We start from the raw sequence: 11982 nt of genomic DNA, 5'->3' as shown, positions 1-11982 counted from the left end.
AGAAACCCAGCAGGTTAAACAGTCCTTTATAAGACACAGCGCTGGAGAAACCCGGCAGGTTAAACAGCGTCCTTTATGCAGCAAAGGTAAAGATACAGAACAAACATTTTGGGCCTGAGCCCTTTATCAAGGGATGAGCAAAACGTAGGCAGCCACCTGATTTTTGCACAAACTGTGTGTGCACTGAGGACCGGAGAACGCTGTTTCGTTGGGTTGTACTTGACTTGAAATGTCCACGATTCCCATTCCCCCACCCCCTCACCCCACCCCATTGATGCTGCTCAACTCTTGAGATCTTGTGATAGCTTTGATGTCTGCTGTGCATGGAGCCTGGGCCAGGCAGAGAGATGATCTTGTGGCCTGGCTACAGAGACAGGCTGGGTTTGAACTTGTGAGTCACAATTTCACAGAATTCACCTCCGAACAGGTGCCAGTGACGTGAGTCGGTTGGTTGTGAGAGGTGAGGAGTTCAGGTCGTGGGTGTCACACAGAGCCGAACACCCAGACAGTGCAGGCGTGACGTGGCACCAGGGAGAGTGAAAACTTGCACAAGGGATCGTACAACGAGAAGTGTAATGAGGAGCAACACCTCATTTTCTGTCTCGGCCATCTCTAACAGGACGGCATCAACATCGACTTCTCCAGTTTCTGCTGGCCCCCTTCCCTATCCCTCTGTCTCCTTCCCTCCAGCTCTCCTCCCCATTCACAGCCGTCCCCCCTCCCCCCGTTTGCTGCTGTGCCTGCCCTCCCTCCCTTATCCACCTATTACCTCCTTCCGGTGGGACTGTGCTCCTCTTTCCCCCCCCCCCACCATTTTGTTCAGTCGCCTGCCGACATTTTGCTCGTCCCTTGATGAAGGGCTCAAGCCTGTAATGTTGGCCTGTATCTTTATCTTTGCTCCATAAAGTTCACTGTTTGCCCTGCTGCGTTTCTTCATGCTCGGTCGATCTTACTGGAGTGATTCAATCATTCCAAGGTTGAATTAGAAAAGGGAACAATTTTCAAGTTTGAATTGTTACACCTCAGAGTCAACTGATTTAAACACTTCCACCTTCATCCTGATTGGAGCAGTCAAACTGGGTGGCTGATGGGAATGTAACCAGTCCTTTACTGTAAACAAAATGGCAGCACTGCCGCCGTTGCAGACCCGCGGAGAGTGGGGAGCAGACATAGTGCTGCCCCGCAGGGTCCAACTGCCAACAGCGTCACGCAGGCTTTAAAACGGCCTGTTAAAGTAATCCACGGTGGTTTTCTAAAATTCCACGTCCGCGGGGTCTGCGCCCAACTTCTCCATGCCAAACGAGATTGCATTTTACTCACATTCTTCTCATCCTTTCCTATCATTAATAGAACATGGAACACAACAGCACAGTCCAGGCCCTTCAACTGTCAATTTTGAGCTGACCCATATATTCCTTAAAAAATACAAACCCCTCCCTAACCCGTAACCCTTTATTTTTCTTATATATGTGTGTCTGTCCAAGAGACTCTTAAATGCCCCCAATGTTCCAGCCTCCACCGCCACTCCTGGCATTGCATTCCAGGGCTCCATAACTCTGCATAAAAAAACAACTTACCCCCCAATGTCTCCCCTAAACTTCCCTCCCTTACCTTTGTACAGACGTCCTCTGGTGTTTGCTATTCCTGCCCTGGGAAACGGGTGCTGGCCGTCCACTCTCTATGCCTCTCAGAATCTTGTAGACCTCCATAAAGTCTCCTCTCATCCTTCTATGCTCATAAAAGTCCCAGCTCTGCCCGCCTTGCCTCATAAGACATTTTCCTGTAGTTCGGTGACCAAAACTGCACACAATACTCCAAATTTGTACTCACCAAAGTCTTATACAACTTTGCCATAACATCCAAACTCCTGTACTCAATACTTTGATTTATGAAGGCTAATAGTCTCTGGCTTTGGGTTTTACTTCAATCACTTTGTTTAGAGTTTTCCGTGTTTGACTCTAAAGAGAATATTGTTGCCGGGGCCACGGGGCTGAACTGACCATACCACCAGCACACTCCGATCTGGCACTACACAAGGTAACCAACTTGCAGATTCCCGTGGTCTCCGGCGACTGCGATTTGTTGACCGTCCAGGGCCGTGGCCACGGTGTGCACCGGGTGTTGCTCCAGGTTGAACTCCCCCAGGACCTGAAGGTAAGAGGGTTACGTGATCAACAAGGAGTGGGCAACCAGAGGAGAGAGGATCACTGGAGAATGGATGACCAGGGGAGAGAGGATCACCGGAGAATGGGTGACCAGGGGAGAGGGGATCACCAGAGAGTGGGTGACCAGGGGAGACGTGATCACTGGGGAGTGGATGACCAGGGGAGAGGGGATAACCAGAATGGGCGACCAGGGGAGCCTGTCCTCTGGCCTCCAGTCCCTTTCCTGTTCGTCAGAGTCACCATCCCCCCAGATGAGGGGCAGCCATGACCAGGTCAGCCAACGAATGAGATGTCCGGCATCAATGGTCAGCGGGTGACCCCATACCTGGGAGTGGGGCTGGGGGTGTTACACTGTACTGGGGAGAGGGGCTCAACCTATACTGGGGAGGGGGGAGAACGAGTTTAGAGGCTCACATAGCCCTGAGTGGGGGGTGTTGGTCAATGTATTGGAAGGATTGGGGTGAGTGACCCTAGAGAATTGATCAATGACCTGGGAGGGGGTGAGTGACCCTAGAGAATTGATCAATGACCTGGGAGGGGGTGAGTGACCCTGGGTTCATCAGTGAGTAATTCTGGTGATGTGTGACCCCAGGAGTGGGGTGCGTGAGTGTGTCCCTGGGGTGTCGATGTGACCCCATGTCGGTGGGGGGTCGATGTGACCCCATGTCGGTGGGGGGTCCCTGGGGTGTGAGTGTGTGACCTCATGTCGGGGGGCGGTTCTGATTCTGGGGTTGTGTGTGAGCCCACCTCTGGGGGAGGGTTGACCCGAGGAGGGTGGTGAGTGTGTCCCTTGGCTTTCGATGTGACCCTACATCTGGAGGGGTCTGAACAATTGGGGGGGGGGGTGAATGTGTCCCTGGGGTGTCAGTATGACCCCGCATTTGGCAAAGATTGGAGGCAAGAAAGGCTGTACCATGTTATGCTAAACAAAGCCCTCATCCACAGGGGCATCTGGAAGATCAGCCCAGACCAATCACCAAGTGAAACTAAAGTCTGAATCACTGAGGTTGTTGTTAGAACACAGACAGGAGGAATTGGCTGGTCTTACAGCGTCCATAGGAGGTAAAGATATATTACCGACGTTAGCAACTGAGCCCTTCTGCAAAGCATGAGAGATAAAAGACAGGTGATGAATTAAAAGGGGGGGGGAGTGTGAGGGGGAGGAGAAAGAGGGAAGAGCGAGTTGGAGGAGAAAGAGGGAAGAGTGAGGGGGAGGAGAAATAGGGAAGATCAAGGGGAGGAGAAAGGGAAGAGTGAGGGGGTGGAGAAAGGGAAGATCAGGGGGAGGAGAAGGAGGGAAGAGTGAGGGGGAAGATTGATGGGGAGGACAGCGGGAAGAGTGAGTTGGAGGAGTCCAGACCAACAGACAACAGGTGTTACTTGAATATGTTAAGAGGAGAGGTGAGAGTTGATTGTCTCTGTGAAAGAGAAAAGGGAGTGAGAGAGTCAGAACTGGAGGAAAGGAGATGGGGGAGGTGGTTCTAATGGAGAAGTCAACGTTAATGCCATCCGATTGGAGGAGACTCAGTTGGAAGATGAGGTGTTGCGGGTGTTCTCAGTCTGGCCGTGCATGAGACTGGAGAGTGGTGTCAGTGAGGGAATGCGACTCTGTCCCTTGGCATTTGCGTGGATGTCCCAGTAAGAATCTCCAGCATTTCTGTGTTTGAATCACACTAATTATCATAGTGAGGTCTCACCGTGTCATTCTTGATGTTGATGACTTGTGCACTGTTCGTTCCACTCCCACCAGCGATGACCGTGTCCCCAGTGCAGTATCGGGCAGCATAGATGAACTCCCCATGATCAATGCTTGAAGGGAATGCAACGTTCTTCTCGACAGAACTTTTCCGAAAATCCCAGATCTGCAGGGCATTCCGAGCAACCCAGGAGCCCGTCAGGATCTTATTGTTCTACACAAATTATAAGAATCAGAAGTTTCTGCCCGGGAACAGTCACCACAAACCCTGCGCTGTCTGTGAGGAGCTTGTACATTCTCCCCGTGTCTGCGTAGGATTTCCCTGGAGGGGGGCTCCGGTTTCCTCCCACCATTTAAAATGTACTGGGGGTTGTAGGTTAATTGGGCGGCATGGACTCATGGGCTGAATGACCTGTTACCGTGCTGTATATTTAAATTAAAAAACCCACTGGTACAGCTCCCCATGTCAAACAGTTTATTTTGCATCAAGTCACATCAATGCCGCCTGACCAATGATTTACAAATGTCCTCCTGTTACCCGTTTAATTCCTTCACAACATGTGATAGACCCGCTACTGTAAACATTCCTGGTCTCTCTCCCCCCATCCCCCCTCCACAATTGTGGAGTGTTTTAAATTAATTCCTCCCTAATGATTATTCCCAAAGTGCTCACCGTACCTACACACAAAGTGAGGGGAGGCAAGTTTAGGGGAAAGTTGTGGGGGCCCAGAATGCCTTGCCGGGGATGGTGGTGGAGGTTGGAACATTAGGAGCAGTTAAGAGACAGACATGTGGATGGAAGAAAAATAGAGGGTGATGGGGTAGGGGAGGGTCTTGTATTTTATTTTGGCCGGCACAACATCAAGGGCCGAAGGGCCTTTACTGTAATTTTATTTGACACCTGCACTAGGAATCCAGGTTCCCTGGTATTTTTAATGTATGTTTATTTTTAAAAGCCACACAGAAACCTTTTCCTTTGCCCCCTCACTTTGTGTTCATTTGTGGCCTCATTTCCTCCTCAGAATTTCAGAATTTACCTTCCTACTTTGCAACCGCAGCAGATTCGCACCCCCCCCCCCCCCCCACCAAACTGAAGCTTCACTGTCTTCACACAGGTCGCTTTGAAAACAACAGAGGGTCTGGTAGAACACACATCCAATCCGCGGATCCGGCCCTCCTATGCTTCTCCTCCCCCGGATGCTTCTCCTCTACCTTGATATCGATCCCAGGCCCACAGATGTGTGGGCCGTTAAGAACCTTCCGGGCCTCATTCGACATCCGCTTATCCCAGATCTGCCAAGAGAGTCAACGTGGTCACTGTCAGAGGACATACTTCAGCTTAGTGTAGAGCCAAGGAACAGACTCGATGGGCCTAGTGTCCTGCTTCTGTTCCTTTATCTTGTGATCTTGTGAAAATGACAGCACAGTACAGGCCCTTTGGCCCATGATGTTGTGCCGACCCATATATGCCCTTTTAAAAAAAAAAGTACCAATCCCTTCCAACCCCGTAACCCTCTTATTTTTCTTACATCCATGTTCCTGTCTTCGGATCTCTTAAATGCCCCTAATGTTCCAGCCTCCACCACCACCCCTGGCAAGGCATTCCAGGCCCCCACAACTGTGTTAAAACTTACCCCTGACATCTCCCCTAAACATCCCTCCCTTCACTTTATACACATGTCCCCTGGCGTTTGCTATTCCTGTCCTGGGTAAAAGGTGTTGGCCGTCCACCCGATCTACGCCTCTCAGAATCTTGTGGACCTCTATCAATTCTCTTCTCATCCTTTTCTCCAGAGAGAAAAGTCCCTGCTCTGCTAACCTCACCTTGTAAGACTTATTTTTCAATCCAGGCAACATCCTGGTGAATCTCCTCTGCCCCCTCTCCATAGCTTCCACATTCTTCCTATAATGAGGTGACCAGAACTGAACACACTGGAGATTTGTAGAGTTGTAATATGACCTCTTGTCTCCTGAACTTAATCCCTCGATTAATGAAGCCCAGCATCCCATAGGCCTTCCTAACTATCCTATCAACCTGTGCAGTGACTTTGAGGGAGTATGGATTTGGACCCAAGGTCCCTCTGTTCTTCCACATTGTTAAGCAACCAACCATTAACCCTGTCCTCAGCCCGTCGGATTTGGCCTTCCAAAATGCATCACCTTACACTTATCCAGATTGAACTCCATCTGCCACTTTTCTGCCCAACTCTGCATCCTGTCCCTATCCTTTTGTAATTTACGACAACCTTCAGCTCGATCCACAACTCCTCCAACTTTCGTGTCATCCGCAAACACTGACCCATCCTTCCACCTCTTCATCCAGGTCATTTATAAAAATCACAAAGAGCAGGGTCCCAGAACAGATCCCTGCAGCCCCTCCACTAGTCACCGACCTCCAGGCAGAATACTTTCAATCCACCACTGCTCTGTGCTTTCGGTGGACAAGCCAATTTTTAATCCACACAGTCAAGGTTCCATGGATCCCATGCCTCATGTCTTCCTGAACAAGTCTGTCATGGGACTAAAACCCATTACGTAGACTACATCTACCACCCTTCCTCATCAATTTCTTTTGTCCTGGGGGTAGAGTGGGGAGAGAGGGAGGGCAGGACATTGGCATCCCCCAATGGGTCCTTCAAATGATGCCACTGGGAAGGCCAAAGGTTCTGTGCGTGTGATTGGGATCAGTCTCTACCAGTTGCCCCCGTGTCCCATCTCCCTCCCGCACAGCCCAGACTCTTGCTCCTACCTTGATGGAGTCGTCCCAGCCCCCGGAGACAAAGATGTGTCGTTCCTGGGGGTGAAAGCGGAGGGCGTAGATACGGCGGGTGTGGCCATCGATGGGTTTCAGCTCCTTCCCACTGGTGACATGGTCTGCCGGCTCCAGAACATTGATCAACTGTGGGGGCATCAAGAGGGGGCAACTCTTAACACCGGCACAATGAACTGCCAGCACTGATAAATCACCATTCTGTCATGGTTCGCCTGGATTCCCAGCCCAGCCCCGTTGATGGGGTGGAGTGGGGAGGGGGGGGTCAATGGGATTGGGGGAGAGCGAGAGCGAGAGCTGGAGATTGGTGCTGGCAGGACATCCTGTGTCCAGTTGTAATTGACTCTGCCCGAGCTTGCACTGCCTCACCCAGCAGTCCCAGGGGCAAGGGGTCCATGGAGAGATTGGGGGGAAATGGAAAAGGCTGGGGACATGGGGAGGACCATGGAGAGTGGGGGGAGGACATAGTGAGAGCTGGGGTTACAGTTGTTAGGTCCAGGGGGCCTGTTGAGATCCACAGACATGGGTGTATGGGCCCGTGGGGCGGGCCAGTGGAGAGGTCTGGGGGCCTAAGCAGAGCTGGGGGTGGGGCCTGGTGGGACAGGAGGCCATAAGGAGTGCAAGGGCCCATGGGGAGACCCATGAAGTGTTTATAGGGGCTCGCGGGGAGGTCCGAGTGTCCATGGAGAAGGCTGGGGGCCTGTACAGACCCATAGAGGGGGGTATAGGGGCCTCTGGGGAGGCACAGAGGCCTGTGGAGACCCATGGATAGGTGTAGAGGCCATGGGGAGACCCAGACATGGGGTATAGGGGCTGGAGCCCATAAGGAATCCCACGGAGAGTACCACTGGGGCCGGGGTAACCTGCCTCCGACACGTCCCCAAAGTCTCTCACATGGTTGTTGCGGGTGTCGTAGATCCTGATGCCGCGGTTCCTCCCGGCGGTGGCGAAGGTGGCTCCGTCGGCTGAGATGTCCACCGTGTACAACTGGTTGTCCTCCTCTGTAATGGGATCAATGGATAGTGGCGGAGAGAGAGAAAGATCCCTTGGCCGCACCATCAGCCCCCACCTGTCCCAGGCCGCAATTTGCTGGGCATGTCCTGGGGTGACCCCTATTTGTTGTTTGTTGCCCATCCCTGGGGGTTCCTTCAGAGGGCAGTGGTGGTGGTGGTGGGGGAATGGTGGGAGGACTGTGGAGGGGGAGGGGTGGAGGGGGGGGTTACCTCTGAGGGTGTGGAGGGGGGGAAGGAGCAGGAGGGCCATAGAAGGGGCTTCCCTCGGAGAGCTCTGACAGGGAGGGGTCTTCCCTCGGAAGGTGGTGGTGGGGGTTTCCCTCAAAGGGTCGAGGCAGGGGGTCCCTTTGGAGGGGAGTCACCTCTGAGGGTCTTGGGGGGGGGAAGGAGTGGGAGGGCTGCAGCGGGGGCATCCCTCGGAGGGTGTTGGGGAGGATCAGGGCCCTCCCATGATGGGAATGGGTTACAGGGGAATGCCACACTCTGTTTGACTGCCTGGCAGCGAGGTGCCAGTAGAATCCTCCCCTTTTCCATTGGAGACCTGTGGCAGGGGGGTGGGGAGGGTTGCACCGAGTGGTGCCATGTTACCACTTCCTGAGTTGGTTCCCCCACTCCCTGGCTGGGAAGAGATTCCTCCATGTGTACAAGGATTGTGAGAGACTGCAGCCCCTTTTCACCCCCCTGAACCATGGAGCATTGCAGCACAGGAAACAGGCCATTCAGCCCTACTAGTCTGTGCTGAAACATCAACCTACTAATCCCATTCCATAACTCTCCAGACCTCTCCCATCCATGTATCTATCCAATTTATTCTCAAAGCTTAAGCCCACATTTACTATGTCAGAAGGCAGCTCAATCCCCACCACTCTGAGTGAAGAAGTTCCCCCTAATGTTTTCCCCTTTCACCCTAAAGCCATGTCCTCTCAGATTTGTCTCTCCTCATCTAAGTGGAAACAGCTGACTTGAATTTACTCTGTCTGTCCCCCTCATAATTTTAAATACCTCTATCAAATCTCCCCTCATTCTTCTACGCTCCAGAGAATAAAATCCTAACCTGTTTAACCTTTCCCTGTAACTCAGCTCTTGAATTTTGAGCAACGTCCTTGTAAATCTTCTCTGCCCTCTTTCCATCTGACTGACATCCTGCCTGTAAGTTGGTGACCAGAGGACGGAGCTTGTCATTCTGTTTGCACTTCAGCCCCACACTACTCATCTATGGCCGCCCGGTATGGAGGGTGGATCGTAGTGCACTCAGATAATCTCTGCCAGGCCTGACCGAGCAGGTTGTCCATGGGCCGAGGTGGTGGGAGGTCGGGGGGTGGGGGGGGTTTGGCGAGCCGACTGCCTGCCCCTCTTTTGGGGTTACCTTGGGGCCCTTGCGGCGTGCCCGGGGTCTGAGGGGATGGTGGGGCAAGTTTAAGGAACAGAGAGCTCCCCCCGTGGAATGTGTGAGGGGACGATGATGGGCTTGTGTTTTAATTTGACATGAGATAGAGAGGGGGTCGTGACTGCTCCTTCTCTTGGGTTTTTGCCACGTATTAATGGGGGGGGGGGGGGTTTAGTTGTAGCTCTGTGTATCTTTGTGTCTGTAGAAATAAAAAACAGTGGGGAGGCCACAGGCATTGGGGTGGTGGCAGGTAGGCCTGGAGCTGCTCCCTGGGTGAGGTCGGGCCACAGTGATGTGGATGAGGAGGGACTGTCGGAAGATTGTGGAGGGGGTGTGTTGGTGGGCTGTGGAGGGAGAGGGTTTCTCAGAGGGCTGTGGAGTGGGAGTCTGTTGAAGGGCTGTGGAGGTGGAGTGGGTCTGTCGGAGGGCCATGGAGTGGGGGGGGTCTGTCGGAGGGCAGAGGAGGGGGAGGGTCTGTCGGAGGACCGTGGAGGGAGGGGGTCTGTCAGAGGACATGGTGGGGGTGTGTGTCTGTAGGAGGGTTGTGGAAGGGGTCTGTCGGAGGATCGTAGAGGGAGGGTGGTCCCCGTGACCAGGACAGGTGTCAGGGGGAGGCCTCAGACACTGGGGTGCGGGGCAGGCAGTTGCGGGTCTGGGTCCCTGGGTGGGGTCCGGTGACAGGGGCTCGGGGTACTACAGCCTCCCTACCTGTGAAGGTGTGCAGACATGCCCCAGTGAGGGGGTTGTATACACCCACGATGCCCTCGGCGCCCACACTGACCAGGTAGCTGTTGTCCATGGGGTGGAAGCAGAGTGCGGTGGTGGCCTGACGAGACACTCCACCACTAAACACGTCCCGCACGGCCTTCCCCGACATTGGGTCCACTGCCTGTGGAGAAGGGGAGGAGGGGGTCAGTGGGTAAGGGGGTAGGGGTGTGGGGTGCAGGGAAGGCTGAGAGGTGGTCATCTGGGAGTGGGTGTGGGTAGTGGGGAGAGGTCAGTGGGTACTGAGGAGAGGTCAGTGAGTGGGTGGAGGGGGTCAGTGGGTGGGTGGAGGGGTCAGTGAGAGGGGTCAGGAGTGAGGAAGGGTCAGTGGGGGGTGGAGGAGTCAATGAAGGAGGGGTGATGGGGTAGGGGAGTATGGCGCAGGGAGGGGTGAGAAGGGGGTCAGCTGGGGGTGGGTGGGGGTAGTGGGGAGGGGTCAGTGGGTAGTGGGGAGGGTTTAGTGAGTGGGTGGAGGGGTCAGTGAGTGGGTGGGTCATTGAGGAGTGGGGAGGGGTCAGTGGGGGTGGGAGGGGTCAATGAGGAGTGGGGAGGGGTCTGAGGAGTGGGGAAAGGTCAGTGGGTGGGTGGGGTCAGTGAGAGTGGGAGGGGTCAGTGGGTGGGTGGAGGGGTGGTACATTCTGAGGGGATGGTCAGCGGAGAGGGGTAATGGATCAGAGTCTCCTTGCTGCCATCCAGTCCCATGACCAATGGTGACTGTCCCTCATGACCTCCCCCCCCAAAAATACCTGAATAGCCCCATTGCCAAATCCCACGATGAGCTGCTGTCCATCAGGGGACACAGCCAGGCTGTAGATCCCCTGTGAGTCCCTGGTCAGTGGCACCTTCAGCCTCAGCTTCGCCTGAGTGGGTAGCTCCTTCCTCACCACCAAATCTTTGGAACGCGCAGTCATCGCAAGGTCTCAAATGTCAGCAACGTGGTGGGCAGGATCAGGGCACGTGCAGGACCTCCACAAGGCAGAAGCAAAATCAGCATTTATCAGCACATTGATCTACAAAGAGTTCAAATTGGCCAAAGTAATTTAATTTGCAAAAGTGTACAGTCTGCAGAGAGATCTAAATGGTTCAATGAGTGGCCAAGGATATGGCAGATGGAGGACAATGTTGGCAAATCCACTTTGGAACATCGGAGAATTATTTAAATAGCAAATGATTGCAGCCTGCAGCCGTGTGGAAGGGCTTATGCGTGAATCACAAGAGGTTGATTTGCAGGTGCAGTAGGTTATCAAGAAGGCAAATGGAACGTTGGCCCTTGTTGCTGGAGGGATGGAATTTAGGAGCAGGGAGGTTCAGCTGCAACTGGATAAGGACCTGGTGAGGCCACATCTGGAGAACTGGGCGCAGTTCTGGTCTCCTTACTTGAGAAAGGATGTCCTGGCTTTGGAAGGGGTGCAGAAGAGGTTGATTCCAGAGATGAGGGGTTGAGTCATCTGTGGCTGTATTCACTGGGATTTTGAAGAATGAGAGGGGATCTTATTTAAATTATGAAAGGCATGGATAAGATAGAGGTGGGTAAGTTGCTCCCACTGGTGGAGGAGACTCCACTAGGGGACATGGCCTCAAGATCCAGGGGAGTAGATATAGGATGGAGATGAGGAAGAACTGCTTTCCTGGGGGGGGGGGGAATCTATGGAATTTGCTGCCCATTGCTCCCCCACCCTCTCCCCTCTCCCACCCATTCGCTTCCTCCCCCCTCACCCTCTTCCCTCTCTCACCCACTCGCTTCCTCCCCCCACCCTCTCCCACCCACTCACTTCCGCCCCCCACCCTCTACCACCCACTCACTTCCTCTCCCCTCCCCCACTCACCCTCTCCCCTCCCCCTTCCCCCTCCCCTCTGCCCTCCGTATCCATGAATGGGAATGTAGAGACAGGGTGGGTGACTTCCCGCATGGTTGTTCCCAGCCAGTGGGAGGAAGGTCAGGTGGGGATGAGCCCCCGGGGCAGGGACAGGGGGGAAAATAGGATCTGACCTGATCTCCGCACTCTCGTCTGTCAGTTAAAACTAATGGCTTGTCTCCCTGAAGCTCTGGATCCTTCACCCACAGCCAATCAGGGCATGAATGGAAACTGCCCTGACCAGCCAATCATGTAGCTACTGGCTCCCTTGTGATGTCATTGCCATGACGACAACACCACAAGCGAGTCCAACCTTCATTCTCCATTGTG

At 53.7% G+C, this 11982-nt stretch overlaps 1 protein-coding gene across 3 annotated transcripts; it reads right to left on the bottom strand.

The window, feature by feature from the left end:
* Positions 1-1902: 1902 nt before the first annotated feature.
* On the bottom strand, positions 1903-11894 carry LOC138754652 (uncharacterized). 3 transcript variants are annotated; one of them, XM_069919236.1, is made up of 8 exons: positions 11787-11894; positions 10543-10806; positions 9740-9920; positions 7526-7632; positions 6611-6760; positions 5074-5154; positions 3863-4075; positions 1903-2148 (listed from the first exon to the last, which is right to left on the bottom strand). In XM_069919236.1, exons 2-8 carry the CDS (start codon positions 10705-10707, stop codon positions 2029-2031), a joined length of 1017 nt encoding a protein of 338 aa, XP_069775337.1. In that variant the 5' UTR covers positions 10708-10806; positions 11787-11894; the 3' UTR covers positions 1903-2028. The 3 variants fall into 3 exon arrangements, with proteins under 3 accessions (XP_069775337.1, XP_069775339.1, XP_069775340.1); XM_069919238.1 differs by having other exon boundaries at positions 10543-10762; XM_069919239.1 differs by lacking the exon at positions 5074-5154.
* Positions 11895-11982: the final 88 nt, after the last annotated feature.

This window comes from Narcine bancroftii, chromosome 2 (assembly GCF_036971445.1).
Source record: "Narcine bancroftii isolate sNarBan1 chromosome 2, sNarBan1.hap1, whole genome shotgun sequence".
Taxonomy (NCBI): Eukaryota; Metazoa; Chordata; class Chondrichthyes; order Torpediniformes; family Narcinidae; genus Narcine; species Narcine bancroftii.
Note: the sequence above shows the minus strand (reverse complement) of the source record. Positions and strands in the feature narration are given on the sequence as shown.